This window comes from Grammomys surdaster, unplaced genomic scaffold, assembly GCF_004785775.1.
Source record: "Grammomys surdaster isolate TR1022 unplaced genomic scaffold, NIH_TR_1.0 126278, whole genome shotgun sequence".
NCBI classification, from domain to species: domain Eukaryota; kingdom Metazoa; phylum Chordata; class Mammalia; order Rodentia; family Muridae; genus Grammomys; species Grammomys surdaster.
The window spans coordinates 2,092,095-2,108,721 of record NW_021621078.1 but is presented as its reverse complement, the minus strand read 5'-3'; the positions used below and the strand labels follow the sequence as shown (position 1 = coordinate 2,108,721).

At 48.2% G+C, this 16,627-nt stretch overlaps 1 protein-coding gene across 1 annotated transcript; it reads left to right on the top strand.

Annotated features, from left to right (window-relative positions):
• Positions 1-2,798: 2,798 nt before the first annotated feature.
• On the top strand, positions 2,799-14,515 carry Tmem98 (transmembrane protein 98). The gene is made up of 7 exons (XM_028759368.1): positions 2,799-2,889; positions 4,907-5,090; positions 6,781-6,912; positions 8,157-8,190; positions 10,094-10,209; positions 12,415-12,474; positions 13,688-14,515. The coding sequence occupies exons 2-7, from the start codon at positions 4,960-4,962 to the stop codon at positions 13,893-13,895; spliced, it is 681 nt and encodes a 226-aa protein (XP_028615201.1). The 5' UTR covers positions 2,799-2,889; positions 4,907-4,959; the 3' UTR covers positions 13,896-14,515.
• The last annotated feature ends 2,112 nt before the right edge of the window (positions 14,516-16,627 follow it).

Genomic DNA, 16,627 nt, shown 5'->3' with positions numbered 1-16,627 from the left:
ACCAGGGTAAGTGTGGTTTTGATAAGGAGGTATATATGAAGCTGACATTAAATGGCTTCATTTGTTGCAGCTGAGACCAGGACAGATGCTGTGTTCCAACGCCCAGGTAACAGGAAGAGCTGTTAGCTTCCTGGTTTGGTGGTCTTGCTCTGGCTCTGGTGTCAGCAAGTGTTGAGTTCCTCTTCCTGTTCTTGCATCACTGACAAACCAGTGAATTGTCTTACCCGTTCAAGGATCCCTCCTTTACAAATGTAATCATATTAAACGTTCAGGGTTGGAGAGAGGATCAACAGGTCTATGTCGTGCCAGGTGCTCAGTATAGATGCTCAGCAAGTGTTCATTTTTTAAGTGGGCAGAGCCCCAGCTTGCATCTACTAGGGCTAAGGACCACACCTATCTTTTCCTTCCTCACCATAGTCAGCATCTAACCTGCTTCTCCTCTGTAGTTATGGACCTCAGCTCTAGATTTGAGGCTGCTTGCTGCATGGTTTGATGTTCATTCTTGGTGAAGCCTGGCCATATTTTGGGGTATTTGAATTTTGGTGAAACTTTCAGGATACTACCTGCACTTTGACTCCCACTTGGAGGCTGAATGTTCAAGGCCTACACAGCACTTAGGGTCAGAGAATAAGGTTGGAGGGGATGGTCAGAATCTTCCAGGTCTATGGTGTAGAGAAGCCTGCTCTTCCTAATATGGATCTTTACTCTCCTGATGATTATGTAGGCACTGATGTCTTCCATAGGTTCCATTTCCACGTGGGACACTGCACTGGGTTCTGTTACTTGCAAGGGAGAATACTGAGTACCAGGCAATCTTCTCTGATGGCTCTAGAGATGCTTCAATGGGGTTGGAATGGCAGAGGTTCTAGAAGGTGGGTGACAGTGGGCTGAGAAAGCTGTGAAGTGTCTAGAACCCTCTTCTCTGCCTAATGGATGGGCAGCATGTGGCTCATTTCGGGAGTTCACATCATCAGCTCTGGGTGGCCACTTGTACGCTTGGTTTCTTTTCTGGAAAAAATGTTCATTTGTGTTACATCTCTTGTGTAGTCATAAAATCTCAGAGCTGGCCACGAAGATCATACAGTTTAACTGCCTAGCTTAAGCCCATCCGTCATCCAACCACCAAGACAAATAGAAACAGTACATCTAGGAGACCAGGAAATGAAGACACTGCCCCTAGTGCCTTTTTCTGATACTTGCTGCTGTGCTGTGACCTTTCCCTCACTGGCAGGCACAGTGCTCCAAAGGTCTGCATGAAAGCACTTCAGAGGATGATAAAACCACACCCCAGCCTTCTCGTCCAGAGAGGACGCCAAGAATCAGAAGCAAAGCTCTTGCTCCTCCTCCTCCTCCTCCCCAGTGCTGGGGATCAAACATGGCTTGTGCATGTAGTGTTCACTCTACCACTAGGCAGCGTGGTGCATATGGAGGCTGGATGTTGACATTCAGTGTCCTCTTGCACGAGTTAGGTTTCCATTGCTGTGAATACCATGACCAAAAGCAACTTGAGGAACAAAAGGTTTATTTCACTTTACAGGCTGTAGTCGCCATGAAAGGAAGTCAGGGAAGGTACTCAGAACAGGAACCGGGAGGCAGGAACTGAAGCACAGACCTCAGAGGAGTGCTGCTTACCCGCTTGCTCCTCGTGGGATGCTCAGCCTGCTTTCTTATACAACCCAGGAGTGCTTGTCTGGAGGTGGCATCCACCCCTTGCAGTGGGTAGAACACTTGTATCACATGCAGGAAGCCCTGCATCCAACCTCAACAGGGCAAAACAGGAGCATAAACAAACACACCAAATTAAACAAAAAGACTGGGAGTCCGGATGAGCCTATAGGCTCTGGTTTGTAGATACTGCGTCATGTTGATGGAGAAATCATCTGCATCCTTTGGTTCTTGTCGTCTTAGGTCCTTGTGTGGGGTTGTTTTAGATCTGGACAGGCTACCCACGTTTTACTTGGCCTGCTCAGGCTCTGCCGTTTCCTCAGGACAGATCCGAATCTGACTATCCAGAGCCCATTCATTTCCCATTGTAAAACATGGTCTTTATGACTTTGGGATCCCTACCCAAATAGTCCAAAGTCTGCTTCCTAGGCCTTTGGGTGGGGTGGGGGGTGGGGTCTCTGAAATCCTAAACTGCTGCTATCAGCTGGCATCTTTAGGCCTGAAAGCAGCCTACTGGTGACTCTAAGCAGCCTGGACTGTGTCCTGACCAGGGAGGTGTATTCTCTTTGCAGTAGGATTTCTAGGATGGGATCATGGGCATGCCTGCCAGGGTCCCAGCTAGGCAGTGTTTAGCAAAACTCTTATGTTAGGCTACTAGTTCACTGGTAGTCCTGGGCCAGGCTCTTCCCCTAAAATGTGTGCCGTGTGTCACTGACCCTGATACCAGTTTCCAGGATCATTACAGAGAGAGGCACAGAGAAGTGATGTCAAATCGCTCACAGCTATTGAGTCGCTACAATCAATCTGCACACAGAGCTGGGGCAGCGACCCAGCACTGTGCAAACTGTGGGAGCTTCTACCCCCACTCCTGGATGGCCAGCTGGAGGGCAGTGGGTGTGGGCGCACACGGCCCTCACATCACCCTCCTGCCCTGGCTTCCATGGGTGCATGTGGAGGGGATCCTCCGATCGCCTGTGACTGTCTCCCAGCTGCTCTGGCCTCCCGCGACGCCAATCCCCAGGCGGCCAGGGGCCTGGTGGGGACGGCGGCGCCTGGCAGCGGGGGATTTGGGTGCGCTGGCTGGGCCGCCCCGCCGGGGGGTGGATCTGGGTCGTCGGCCCGCCCGCCCTCCCGGCATGCCCCGCTGCTGGCCGCTACGGGCAGCACTGGGACTTGGCTTTGGGGGACCGCGGGGAGCCGGCGTACCCCGGAGCTGCAATTGAGGTGGGCGAGCATGCATGGCGGGTGGCGAGTGGAGGGTGGCGAGAAGGCTCTCTGTGGGCTGCCGGGACACTGCTTTGTTCTGCCCGGCGGAAACGGAGTAGCGAGCAAGTTGGGGACCAAACTTGAGCGCCCGTGCCAACCTTCCCTGGGGGCAGCAGGAGGGCCAAGGAAGGGAGAAAGGGTTAGATCCTGGTGGGTTTAGAATCAAATGGAGGGGAAGGGCAAGAGGGAGATGGAGAGAGAAAGAGAGATCCAGAGAGAAAGAAAAAAAAAGTCACGGAGATACAGAGAACACACAAAGAAAGAAAAGCGCACAAAGGAACGCCCACACAGAGGGATCGCAGAAGGCGGCTTAGGGAAAGTTCAAGAAAGCACAGACCTCCGAGAAACACGCGGAAACTACTGGAAAAGAAAGAGAAGGAAGGCGGCACTCTTGCGCAGGGTGGTGATGGTGGTGCTTGGAGAAATGGGGGCACGGAAGAGAGGATGTGGGGAGCCTGAGGGAGGGGATATATTGGAGGAAAACATCTAGAGAAGGAGACATGAATCCAGGAGGAAAGAAAAGGTCTAACATGGCTAAGTCCGGGAAGGATAGCACAGAGTGTGTCAAGAGAAACTGAGGTAAACCTGTTCCCTCACCTTCCTGCATTCCCAACAGAGGTATAAGATGAAAACAAAATTCTCTGAGAGAGCAGCTTTTTCAGACCTCAGAGAAGGCTTCCTTGGCACTTTAAGCCAGTAAAGTCCCCACCCTGTTTACCCATCCCTCAAATTCAGCTCAAGCATCTCCAGGTCTGCGAAGGAGGCTTTTCTAGAAAGTGCCATGCAAATGCAATCTCTTTATTACCCAAGTCTGCACATAGCCCATCAACACAGCTGAATCCTTCCCTATTAGTTGTTCATTGACACGGGGAGGAGGGATTTGTGTCTTCTCATCTCTAGTCTTAAGAATCTAGTGTTTGTTGCCATGTGGATAGTCAATATATGCTCCCTGAGTGAGCATCAAGAGAGTTTGAATTCTTGGAGACATGCACATAAATGGCTCACACAGACTACGTGCAAATGGAAGTAGGGACCAGCCTGGGGTCATAAAGACTGCTGAGACAGAGAACTCCTTTTTGTAGGTGAAGAAACTAAAGCCAGGGAGGGGAGGAGACGTTTTCAAAGGGGTACCTATTGGAGGCCTGCCCTGAAAGGATGCTGTGAAGACCACTTCTTCTCTGAGATGCTTTGGCCTGAGTTTAACATACCCTGATAGGCTGTGTCACACTGCAATGAGTAATAGCTCACGTTCAGGATAGTGGTCCCATAGGATTGCATTATGTAATGACATCATAGCAGGTATTCATTTGTATAAGTTAGGTCTGGGCATTTAACAATGAACACAATACCTGGCAATGCATCTCTCAGAACAGAAGCAAGCTGTTAAGCCATACCTGGCTGTTGGTGTGAAAGAACCTGCCAGATGGCACTAGGCAAGGAATACTCTACTCTGCGTGTAAGTTTCTATCTCTGAAAGTGGGAGTCAGAACCTAGCACAGAGTTTTCATTCTCCCTTAGAAAGGAAAAGGAAGGTGACTGTTGATTTCACTCTGAACGGGTGGCTTTCTGCTAGCCAGCAATGGAGACTTGGACAAATTCCTTAACCTCCTGGAATCTCAGTTTCTTCACCATATAGTAGAGATGCCCTATTTGATTGTTGCTAGGCTCCCTCCATCTGGAGTGTCTGACACAGAGGAGCTCCTCACTGAGAACAACCTTCTTCCATCCTGACATTATTTCACTTACTGTCTTGTAACCTGAAATCATCAAGGCCGGTGCAAATGTGTCCCAAGCTTCAAAAATTAGCTCATTCTAACCAGAAAATAAAATAACTGCTTACCATAAAAGAGAAGGGACATTTGGGCGTGGTCTAGGATGCCCATTGGCCATTTCCAGCAGGTCAGACCCTGCTGCCCCTTCTCCCCCCCACTTGCCATGTCTTTACCAGGTCTGCTTGACTTTGTGTTCTCTCCAGCTTCCACCTGTTCAGAGGATGTGAGTGGACTGTAGCTGGGTGCCCCTGGAAGCATGGAGACTGTGGTGATCGTCGCCATAGGTGTGCTGGCCACCATTTTCCTGGCCTCCTTTGCTGCTTTGGTGGTGGTCTGTAGGCAGCGCTACTGCCGGCCTCGAGATCTACTACAGCGCTATGATTCCAAGTAAGTTGTGATGGGGGGGTAGATGGAGGGGGGCTGACAACAGGAAGCCAGAGGGACAGAAGGAATTTGGAGCTGACCACTTCTGCCCAACCTATTCTCTTAAATGGTTCCTGCAGGCTACACTTCATACTCTAAAGACTCCAGAGCATAAGAACATTCCTTAAGCACACCCGCATCCTGAGGCACCTCTTTCTCTGTTCATTCGGTCATGGAGACGTCACTGAACATGTTCACCTGACACGAAAGCCCTGTCCTTGCGATGCTAGCTGCCTCATTTGGCAGGGGGATGAGCCAAAGCCCTTTCCAGCCAAAATCCTGGAAACAGACATCCGATGCCCACACTTAAGCACACACCCAAGCAACAGGTGTTCCAGATCCTGCAGTCCCAGCATGGGGGTGCCTGTCTCCTTGCACTGCAGATTTCTTCTTCATCATTCATTGTTGTGTGAAAATGGTTTTGTAAGTAAGGTCAGTTTAGGGATTTTGAGCAGAGAGATCCATGATGGGTGTAAGCAACCAAACTTAGGTTTCTGGTGTTTATCTTAACTTTGTCAGCATTTCTTGTGAATGGCTATTTATATGTCCCTGGAAGGCTCTGATTTGCAAAGAATGTTTCTGTAACTTGGGTTCTACAGAACCCTGCTGTGAAGGTGGGGGTAGTTTTACTCAGCGAGATGACTCCCAAGAGTGACTCTATACACCTGTTATAGAGCACAGGTAGGCCTGGGTGAACAGAATGTGAGTCTTTCCATACTCACGCAGGTTTGAAGGGAAAAGAAAAGACCATTTGTTCTGTCTAAGACTGTTCTTTCCAAGACTGGTTCTCTTTGTATAGCCTTGGCTATCCTAGAACTTGCTCTGTAGACCAGGCTGACCTTGAACTTACAGAGATCTTTCTGGCTCTGCCTCCCAGGGGCTGGGATTAAGTGCATGTGCCACCCTCTACCCCCCATTCTGACTCTAGGCATCTTTGGAATCATGCTAACTCTGTCCTTTCTCCAGCAGCTCAGTTCATTCTGCTTCGTTTGCGTTTTGGTCTGCCTTCTTGACCCATTGTTTAGCTGTGTGCCTTGTCTTGTGCTGTGGGCACATTACAGTTAGATTTGTATCCAGGGCAAGTATCCTCTCCTCTCCCTCTGTCACTATAACAGAATCTATAAGATAAATCCTTTGGGATTGCAAAGGGACTTCTGAATTCCTTCACAGAACACTTTACTGGACACCCAGAGCTCTTCCCTGTCCTCATGATGAGGGATGTCAGCACAGGGCATGACAGTGTTTGTTCTCTTTACTCTAAAGAGAAAAGGTTTCTTTGGGTTCATGGGCTTAGAGATTCTGAGTCGTGATCAGGTGGATCCATTGCGTTTAGACATCTGATGGTGCTGCCAGATAGGAGTTCATGGAGAAACAGACTGTCCACCTCATGGTCAGCATGCAGAAAAGGCAAAGGAGAGAGCGAGTGTCTCATAGTCCCCACTAGGGTCAGGTCTCAAAGACTTAACCCCCCACCCCAACTAGGCTCTACCTCTTAAAGGACCCATCTCCTAATAGTGCCATCCAAGGGACCAAGCCTTTAACACACAGGCCTTTGGGGGACAGTCCAGATCTAAATTATAGCAGTGGCTGCAATGAGAAGAGGTTCAGTCAGAGTCACTTGTCATGAAAGTCTAATGGTGCTTCTCCCTTCCAGGCCCATTGTGGACCTCATTGGTGCTATGGAGACCCAGTCTGAACCCTCTGAGTTAGAACTGGATGATGTTGTCATCACCAACCCCCATATCGAGGCCATTCTGGAGAATGAAGACTGGATTGAAGATGCCTCGTAAGGCCCCAGGGAACTTTCACTTTCTAGTCCTTTGGGATTGCAAAGGGACTTCTGAATTCCTTCACAGAACTGGACACCCAGAGGTCTTCCCCTGTCCTCATGATGAGGGATGTCAGCACAGGGCATGACAGTGTTTGTTCTTGTCCTCTTCCTCTCACTTTGTAGATTTGAAGACCCGGGCAGTGAGATGTGTGGCAGACATCCTTATACAGCCCCCAGTGTGGCTGGGTCATTCCTGGACTGCCCAGGGATTTTGAGTCAGCTCCAGGCAGCCTTTGCTTTCAGTGTCTCAAGGAGAGCTGTCATTTAACAGGACAGTTCTTTGAAAAGTGTGTTCTACTTCTTTTCATTGTCCTTTTGTCTTTTGTTTACTGATACACACTTATGGGGCACTATATACAGGGTGTGGGGCCAGGCCCTGCAGACGTCAAAATGACGGGAGATAGAACTGTACCAAAGCCAGTGTCCTAGAGGCTTTAGAGGATCTCCGTCTATGGGGAGTGGCACAGGGAGCTAGCAGGGTTCAGGTCTGCCTGGGGTAAGAAGTTCAAGGTCATTTTGAGGAAACATGTCCCAGAGGAGTGCATTTAAAAAAAATGTTTAAAATTATGCTCGTGTTTCATGTTGACATTTTCATACATGCATATCATGTATTTTAATCACACTCCCTCCCTGTTACCATCTCCTCCCAACTCCTACTTCTATGATACCCTTTTCTTCCTAAGTAGTCTACTTGTGTGTCTCCTCACATGTCTTGTGTGTGTGAGAGAGAGAGACAGAGACACAGAGACAAAGAGACGGAGAGACAGACCCATTTAGTTTAACTATGGTTGCTTATAGGAGCATGGCCATCCCAATATCGGCCACACAACTAAGTAAGGAAATATCTCTTCTTTTCCTTTAACAAGCATTAACTGCTTATAAGCCCTTATGGACTGTGGAGCCTCGTAAGCTGCTTTCCTGAGTGGGTGCCTTTTGACTTGGGTTTGCAAAGGGGAACTCACCAGGCTGAGTCTGAAGGACATGTTGGATACACAGAGATATAAAACATTGAACTTGGCAGGTGGTGACAGAGCTGGCTGGAGGAGTGGGTCAGATGTGTATGCTATAGCACTGGGGAATTCTGCGTGGAGGTGGTGCCTGCTGTGCCCATCTGGTGCCGGCTGAAGAACAGAGGAAGGGAGGTGGAAGGAGTTGGGCTGTTTAGAGCAGTACTGACAACTTTCCTCTTGTCTCCTCAGGGGCCTCATGTCCCACTGCATCGCCATCTTGAAGGTAATACTCAGATTTCCCTGTGAGGTCAAGGGCAGTTGTGGGAGCACCTTGGGTGTACATGGATTACTTTGGGTATACATGGAACACCTTGGGTGTACATGGAGTACCTTGGGTGTACATGGAGTACCTTGGGTGTACATGGAGCACCTTGGGTGTACATGGAGTTGACCTTGCAAGAGTCCCTTGTTAGCCTCATGCTGTATTTCTTCTGTCTGCTGCCATCTCTCCCTATTGGATCTGTTTTACATTATCATTCTAAATGTCCTTTATAGGCTTTTCCCCAATCTGGTCCTCTTTACACAGTGACTTATGGAAAGGACAGCTTGGGGGGTCTCCAGTAATAATTTTTCCAACCATGGGTAAGGCTGGGTGTCTGAGGTCATGGAGCTGCAGCAGCAAGGGCCTCCCTAGGATCCTTTATTAATTCTGAGCTCAGTCCAGGGAATGCATCCTGTATTTGGGTTTCCCCTGCCTCCCTTGGTGACAATAGTCAGACAAATTGGACAATCAGAGTTACAAAAACCAAAAACCCAAATTACAAGTTCTTCCACTTGGAGGCAGACTTTGGTCTTTGAAGGCCAGAAACCTTTGGAAGATCACAACCAAGTTACACTGTAGCCATCCGCATAGTCCCAGCATTTGTTTCTCAACTCTCGCCTGATATTATCTTTCCCAATAGAATAATAACAACACGCAAATATTTAACAAAATGCAAATATGAGTTTCTGCACATCAGCAACCTTATCTCTTTGTCTACTAATTATTCAGTATTTCAAAAGAGACAACTCGCTCATTTCTCTAGGGTCACTCAGTACAGGATATTAAAAAGCCCTTTATTTGCCTCTTCTTTGGCTATCTCTGTAGGAAACTGTTGCCTCAGAGTCAGAAAACTCCTTGGATGTATAAATATGGCTGCACGTACAGATGTGGTTGTAGACAAAGGAAGCTAGGTTCTCAGACTGGAGCAATAAACCATATTACATTTCCCTTTGCCCAGACATGATATGTTGATATGTCCTGGGCCTTGGTTTTCTCCTGTCCTTTTCCATCAAAGGGGGAGGGCCCCTCTTCTTGGATTGGGGAGCTCAGATAAAGAAAAGGGCTTCTGAGTTTCCTCTTGAGACCCCAGGATGCTTGTGCTCCATCATCTTCCCTGTAGTGGGAGTGTGGAGGGTGTGGGTTTTCCTCCCCAGTAGCCTCTTGACCGCTCTTCTTGCTGCTTCCTAGCCCTGAGTACCAGCAGGTAATGGGGCTTCTTTGCAGGGATAAAGGCATGCTTGGTTTTAGCATAAGGGAATACAGAAAGGAGCCATGGCCTTGGGGCTAGCCAGTAGTGCAGGAGGAAGAGGAAGAAGCCTACGTGTTGTCATTTTGCCTTTGCCCTACTTTTTCCAGGGCCTTTTTTTTTTTTTAATCATCACCTGGACAAACATACTAATCACCCACAACTTTCAAAAACTGTCAACATAGGTGCCATTATTGGAGAATGTGCCTAAAGGAAACAGTTGCCCTTTGTCCAGCCCCATTTCTGTGAGCACCCCACTGGAGATATTATCCATTTAGAAGTCTAAACCCTGAGGAAATAGAAAGTATCTCCCCCTCCCCCCCCATCAAGATGGTAAAATTGGAGCTCGTGATTTTTCTTGGATGGATTATTCTAGCTTAGTCCTCATTAAGCTGAAGCTCTGCCCTTGATCTCAGTGCCCCTCCCCCCACAGCTACCACCCAGGCTATTGGCTTTTGCCTCTTTCCACCCCATTTCCTCTTATCACTAAGGTAGGAGCCAGCTTAGTGGCGGTGCCCAGGATGGGGCTGTGTTTATCTTTATCGAGGTGCCAGAGCCCTTGGTGTGGGGGTGGGGCGCCAGGTCATCCCATTACCTCTTTTCTCTTTGTTATATTAGATTTGTCACACTCTGACAGAAAAACTTGTTGCCATGACAATGGGTTCTGGGGCCAAGATGAAGACGTCAGCAAGTGTCAGCGACATCATTGTGGTGGCCAAACGGATTAGCCCCAGGTGAGTGGTCAGTGGATGTGTGGTCCCACACTCCACAGAGGAAGCTGAGGTAGCCAGCAAGGCTAAGCACTGCTTTAAACGGTAGATCTGCAAGTCTCAATTACCTGAACCCCCAGTGGGCATTCATTCCTAAGCTCAGGTAGCCACTCATCATTTCCCTTGCCAGCATAGGTCCTTTAACAGTTCAGTATAACTGGGCTGACAGCCTGTAGCTCGACAGTGACAGCCCCTGCCCTTACCTAGTTAGTCTCCCTTACCTTGCTATACTGTGGCAGCCGCAAGCACATTTCCCACTGACTCATGCTACTATCTCCAGTAGTTTTGCAGCCATCCCCTTAGGGCCAACCCAATAGATATACTGGGGACTGGTTGGAGGATACCTTCCTTCCATGGCGGCTCTTATTTGCTGCTTGATTCTCAGCCTAGCACTGGGTGGGAAGGGAAGCCACAGAGCATTCAGACCTCCTGAATTCCTGGCTGTCTGCAAAATCCCCTGTGGGAGGTACCCGGCAGGGCTCAGTCAAGAACTACACCCCCTCAGTTGGACTGGATTTTGCGAAGAAAAATAAGGCCCTTTTCTTAGAGCAAAAGGACGTGTTAAATGTGTGCTGCCACCTGGTGGCTGGTATGTGGATTGGCTATCAAATGACGGATTCCAGCAAAGTGTTCTTATCAGTCACCTGACCCCTCTGCCTTGAATGGCCTCCACTGTGCATTCCTGGTGCCTGGGTTAAGTCACAAACAACCAGGCTTTTCTGTCTTAAGAGTAACCTAGTAAAGCTCAGGAGGAGCCATGTGGAAGATTCTCTGAGAAATACAAGACTTGGCGTACTTGAACTCTGTCTAGGTAGTCGGTGAGTTGAGAAGCTGAGAGGGAGGCTACAGGCCAGAATAGCTCCTGGCTCTGGAGTTGCCTCTTGGGTGTAAATACCTGGTTAGCATCAGCAGCTGCACAAGACACCCCACCCTCCCAGACTCCAGCTTGTGCCAGGCGTTGCTGCTGATCTCCCACAATTTTAGATCGTGCGGTGCTCGTTTCTGCTGGGCCCTTCCTTGGGCTTTTTGTTACTTCTGAGACCCATTCATGGGGCTTGGGCAGGCCCTGAGGTGCAGATTATAAATAGGGTGTTAGGATGCTGATTTCTGAGAGGAGACAGGGTTAACTGTGTGCCGAGGTGTCAGGAGGACAGAGCTCTCTGCAGAGTGCCGTGGACAACCTCCCTGATGTTTCTAGCCAAGATTCTCTTGTTTTCTTCATTTGGCCTCATGAGTTTTCCCTCTGGCTGATATCCGTCCCCATGTCCTTCCTGTTTAATTTTCTCCATCTGTCATGATGGTGATTTATTATTTCAAGGAGAGCAGAGTCTGCCTTGGGCTTTGCAGAGGGGGAAGGGGCTAGCTGGGACACATGCTGAAGATCGGCATGCTTCTGTTCCTGCTTGCCAGCTCCTCGGGCCTGGGAGTGAGGGCTGTGTATTTTTCTTAGTGCTTTTAAAAATCAAATTGCACAATTTTTTTCCTTCTGTACCAAGTGATTATAGGAGCAAAATCTCGCACCCAACAAATCAGAAGAGGAATAAACTTAACTTAAAATATTAGCCACGGATTAACACAGTAGAGAAGTTTGAACTCAAATTAAGCAGTGACTTCCCCCCGCCCCGTGTTCTATGTCACTGTATTTGCATCTTTTTTTTAAAAAAAAAAACAAAAGTAGTAAGTATTTATAAAAGTTAAACTACTTCAGGAATAGATTATCTGAAAAGTGAGGTGCTCTCTAATTCCACTCCCTCCCAATCTGCGGAGATTAGCCACCATTAAATGTCGAGCATTCCCTTAGACCTCCCCTGCTGCATTTCACAGCTCTGGCTTATTGTTTTTATATGTGAGAGGAAATAGCACGCTCATGCTTGGTCATTACCTTTTCAATGTAGCAGTTATCCTGAGCATCGCTCCCTGTGTGTAACCTCACATATTTTAACCATTGGAACGAAAGCAAAAACAGAGAGCAGGGATATTTTCCAAGCAGAATCTGAAGTCTTTCTGTTAGACTCTGTCTGAGTATGCAGAAGCAGGTAGAGAAAGGACCCCCAAAGGGGGTGTGTGTAACCCCACCAGAGAAGTCTGGAGTGAGGATAGAAAGGAAGGAGGGAGGAAAGGAGACTAGTAAGTAAAATGTTGACAATAGTCCCCATTGCCTCCCCTTAGAGTGGATGACGTCGTGAAGTCAATGTACCCTCCACTGGACCCCAAGCTCCTCGATGCAAGGTAAGAGGGAGGATGTGTGACTCATCTTGTCACATGTCAGGGTTGTTATTATGTCAGGTTAGCTGCTTGGGTTATTTAGAGGATGTTTTTCCAGACTTCCAACCACCCCTGGCTCTGGGTGAGCCATCCAGTGAGCTGAGCCTGGCAGGTGATAGAGCCCAATCTCCTTTCTGAACCCCTGAGACAAAGGTGCAAGCCATGCATCAGCCTTGGATCTGCATGCTTAACTATGCTAACTGTGCCTCCCTGCCCTGCACTCCCCATTCCTCCCTCTGATCTTTGGACTTACCCAGGTGCCACACCTTGCTGGAAGCACTGCCCAGTGGGGCTGTGGTGAGGTGAGCCCAGAAAGGAGAACATGTAACACGTCAGCCACAGTGGAAGTCACTCCCCATCAGGCGTCTCAGGAACCCCTCCTCCCCACCCTCCTCCACTCCCCAGAATGTACTCAGCCCTACCGAATGTAAACCCATAAAATACCTACCTGCTGTCTCCATTTGATTTGTGAGGCTCCCACTGACATGTTGTGTAATGGTTGCCGGGTGGCCAGTAAGTCATGACATGTCTTGGGTATCTCTGCCCACTCCTCGTGCTGCTCAGCTTTCTCCAGGGGTTAGTAATAATGGAACACATCTGGCACACTCACCATATAAAAATTATTTCATAGTGAATCTTTCAACCAAAAAGAAAGAAAGAAAGGAAGGAAGAAAGAAACAACAGAGAAACAACAACAATAAAACAAAACCCTCCTCTTCAATTTGATTTTCAATTACATTTTCTTTAGCGTTGAATAAGCCAGCCCTGGGCATATTGATTTGTGATCAATAAGGGACGCTCACTGAAGAGGGATGTGTATAGCCCATCTTTAAGTGGGCAGCAGTTAGAGATCTGCTCTTCCAATTGACCACATCCAAACTGTTTCATAAAACACCCTTCTGGGAGCTGTTAATGGCTGTGTTGCAGAAAGCCTCTTCTACTATCTGAAATACGTTTGCCTGCTCTCCCGTTTCCCCATGGAGCTTTGTTAATCTCATCAAAGGCTAAGCCAGCCATCCCCTATGTACTTTAGAGAGGAGCCACTGCATTAAGTAACCGCCCACCTTCCAGGGAAGGGGCTCCTGTATGGAGAACACAAACCTTGAGTATGCACTCATTTGGGCTTCTGGACAAAGTTCCCCCCTTTTACAGAGTCTGATCTTTTTTTTCCCCCTAGGACAACCGCCCTGCTCCTGTCTGTTAGTCACTTGGTACTAGTGACCAGGAATGCTTGCCACCTAACCGGGGGCCTAGACTGGATTGACCGGTCATTGTCTGCTGCTGAGGAGCACCTGGAAGTCCTTCGAGAGGCAGCTCTGGCTTCTGAGCCAGATAAAAGCCTCCCCAACCCCGAGGGCTTCCTGCAGGAACAGTCGGCCATTTAATCATCTTCGAGGCCCCCCCCCATTTCTGCCCCTGGGCGAACCTTCTACTTCCTGTAGATTTAGTTGCTCTCTAGAGCTCTGGCGGCCAGCCCTGGGTGCTGGATAAAGCCGAGAGCCTCGCGCGGGATGCCTCTGCTGCAATGGCAAACAGTGACTGGAAAGTGGCAGTGTAATACCACAGTTAGGGGAGATGCCTTGTACCTCTACAGCAGAGAGCGGAAAGCCGCAGGGCTCGCTGCTACATTTAGTTCATTTAATGTTTCCAAGAAAATCGAGTTGTCCTCTAAGAATCGAGAGATTTCACATTAAATTAGACTTTCCAGCTTCTGAAAATCAAGGTGTAGCAACATGGACAATCAGAACTAAGTGGCTAGGATGAGATTGTCTCTTTGGGTGACCCTTGCGCTCCCCTTGCTGTTTTGTTTGTGTTCAGCACTTGGTCCCTGAAGCATCGGAGCTCCCCATCCCCAACCTGGCTTCTCTTGTACCTTCCCCTGTCCCTTTTGTGTTAGAAGCTGAGGGAATGCAAAGTCTCTATTGTTTCCTTTGTATCACTATGCCTGCAATTTCACTTTACAACCACTAGGCGAATAGTAAAGTTATACTTCTGTTTTCCTCAACTGCGTGGTTACTGAGTCAAGTGTATTTGTGGGGTATATGGTGGAATGTGTGAGAACTGAGAACAGATGTAGAGGTCCCGAGAATCATGAAAGTGCTCTGTATATGTATGCATGTGTGCGTGTGTGTATGTGTGTTTGTGTGCATGCACATGTGTGTGGTGTGTGCACGTGTGTGTGTGTGTGCGCACACATGTGTGCAAGCGCACGGGTGTGCTGTTTATTTCTGGAATATGTCTTGCAAATACTGAAAAAGAAAAAGGTACTTTTTTTATTGCTTGGTTTTTGTTTTTTAAACTGTAGCCTTGAATTTGCGATTCTCCTGCCTCAGCTTCCACAGTGCTGTGATCACTGGCATCTAATTCCACCCCACAGATAATGGGCACTTCTCTGACCTGAGAACTCAGTGGGACCCAGCTCGAGGCCGCATACTCCAGATTGGGTGATTCCCATCCCTCTCATGTAAGGGAGCCTGGAGAATCTTCTTTCCACATTTACAGAAGCAGCCTCGCCCTTGGATGCTGGGGCTGGCTCGCTGTTGCCCGGGTCCTATCTCTGTCATTAAGCATGGTTGGAGCTACCTCTGACCTCATTTCAGTTTTCTCTGATAAAACTCAAGTCAGCAAGCACTTTAGCTTGATATTGGGATACCAGGAACTCAGTCCTTAGTCCAGGAGCATTTTTCTGTGATTGGCTTATTTCATTCTCTCCTGGTAAGAAGGCAGCTCTGACCAGCACAGTATGTACTAATGAGGAACAACCAGAATTACCACTTTTAGACTGCAGGGTGGGTTCCAGGGGAAGCTTGTAAGGTGTCTTCTTCCATCAATCCTAAACGTGTGTTGTGCAGTTAACTCCTGCCCTGCTGGAAGCTGTGACTGGGAAGTGTCCAAAAAGCAAAAGCAAATCCAAACCAACCAAACAAAAACCCATTCTGCCTTTTTTACTTAAGGCCTCCACAGACAGTTCTCACAGCCCAACTTTTGTGTTCTTTCTTCTCCTCTGGGCTCTTCAGTTTACATGCACACACACATACTTGCACACATGCGCACACACATAATCTAAACTCACTACAGTATAGGGAGAATAGTTTACTCATAATCTTGCCCCACCCTAAGTATGTTTAGGCCACCAAGACCTTCATGTTAATGGCTCTACAGTGGTCTCTTAACGTTCAATGGACTGATTTTGTAAAAACCTATATTCCTCCCAAAAAACCTCCCCCAGCTATGAAGTCTATGGGACAGTTCTCTTGGATTACAGCTTGCTCTGGTGCTCTCTGAACCCCTTTATTCTAGGGCTTCCTTATCTCCTGAGAGTGTTGCCACTGGGGCCTGTTATTTAGAAAATGGCTCCAAATTCTAAGGCCCTGAGTTACCTTCTGACCTTGGAAATTTGGAGATTTTTCAGAAGAAGAATTTTCACCCAGTATCTACCTCCATATTTTTTTTTTTTTTTAGATTTATCTGTTTATTATTAAATATGTGTGTACACTGTTGCTCTCTTCAGACACACCAGAAGAGGGCACCAGAGTCCATTATAGATGGTTGTGAGCCACCATGTGTGTCCTAGGACTTGAACACAGGACCTATGGAAGACTAATCAGTGCTCTTAACTGCTGAGCCATCTCTCCGGCCCCCACTCCCCGTGTTTCTATTGTGCGACCTCTGAGGGAGGTATACTGTGTTAGATGCTGTGGACATGGGAAAAAAGGCACAAGCTCTGCCCTTGAGGAACAAGAGAAACACAGGAGCAGCTGGCAGAATCAGGGCTGAAGCTGCTGCTGTAATGGAAGAGCTCTCTTCAGACATTCTAGAACATTCTACTGGTTGGCTTTTTACATCAACTGGCACAGGCTAGATTGAGGTGGGAAGAGAGAACCTCAGCTGAAAAAGTGTCCCCACCAGACTAGCCTGTAGGCAAGCTAGTGGGGAGTTTTCCTAGTTCTTGATTGATGTGAGAGGGCCCAGCCCATTGTGGGCGGGGCCATGCTCGGGCAGGTGATCCTTTGTTCCTGCCTTGAGTTCTTGCCCTGACTTTCCTGGATGATGTACCACAAGCTGTAAGATGAGGTAAACCTTTTCTCCCCAAGATACTTTTGGTTAATGTTTTGTT

Coding starts and splice junctions, on each gene's coding strand:
- Tmem98 (XM_028759368.1), top strand. CDS start 4,960: ATGGAGACTGTGGTGATCGTCGCCATAGGTGTGCTGGCCACCATTTTC. Junction 10,210..12,414: donor GCCAAACGGATTAGCCCCAG/GTGAGTGGTCAG, acceptor GCCTCCCCTTAG/AGTGGATGACGTCGTGAAGT. Junction 12,475..13,687: donor CCCAAGCTCCTCGATGCAAG/GTAAGAGGGAGG, acceptor TTTTCCCCCTAG/GACAACCGCCCTGCTCCTGT.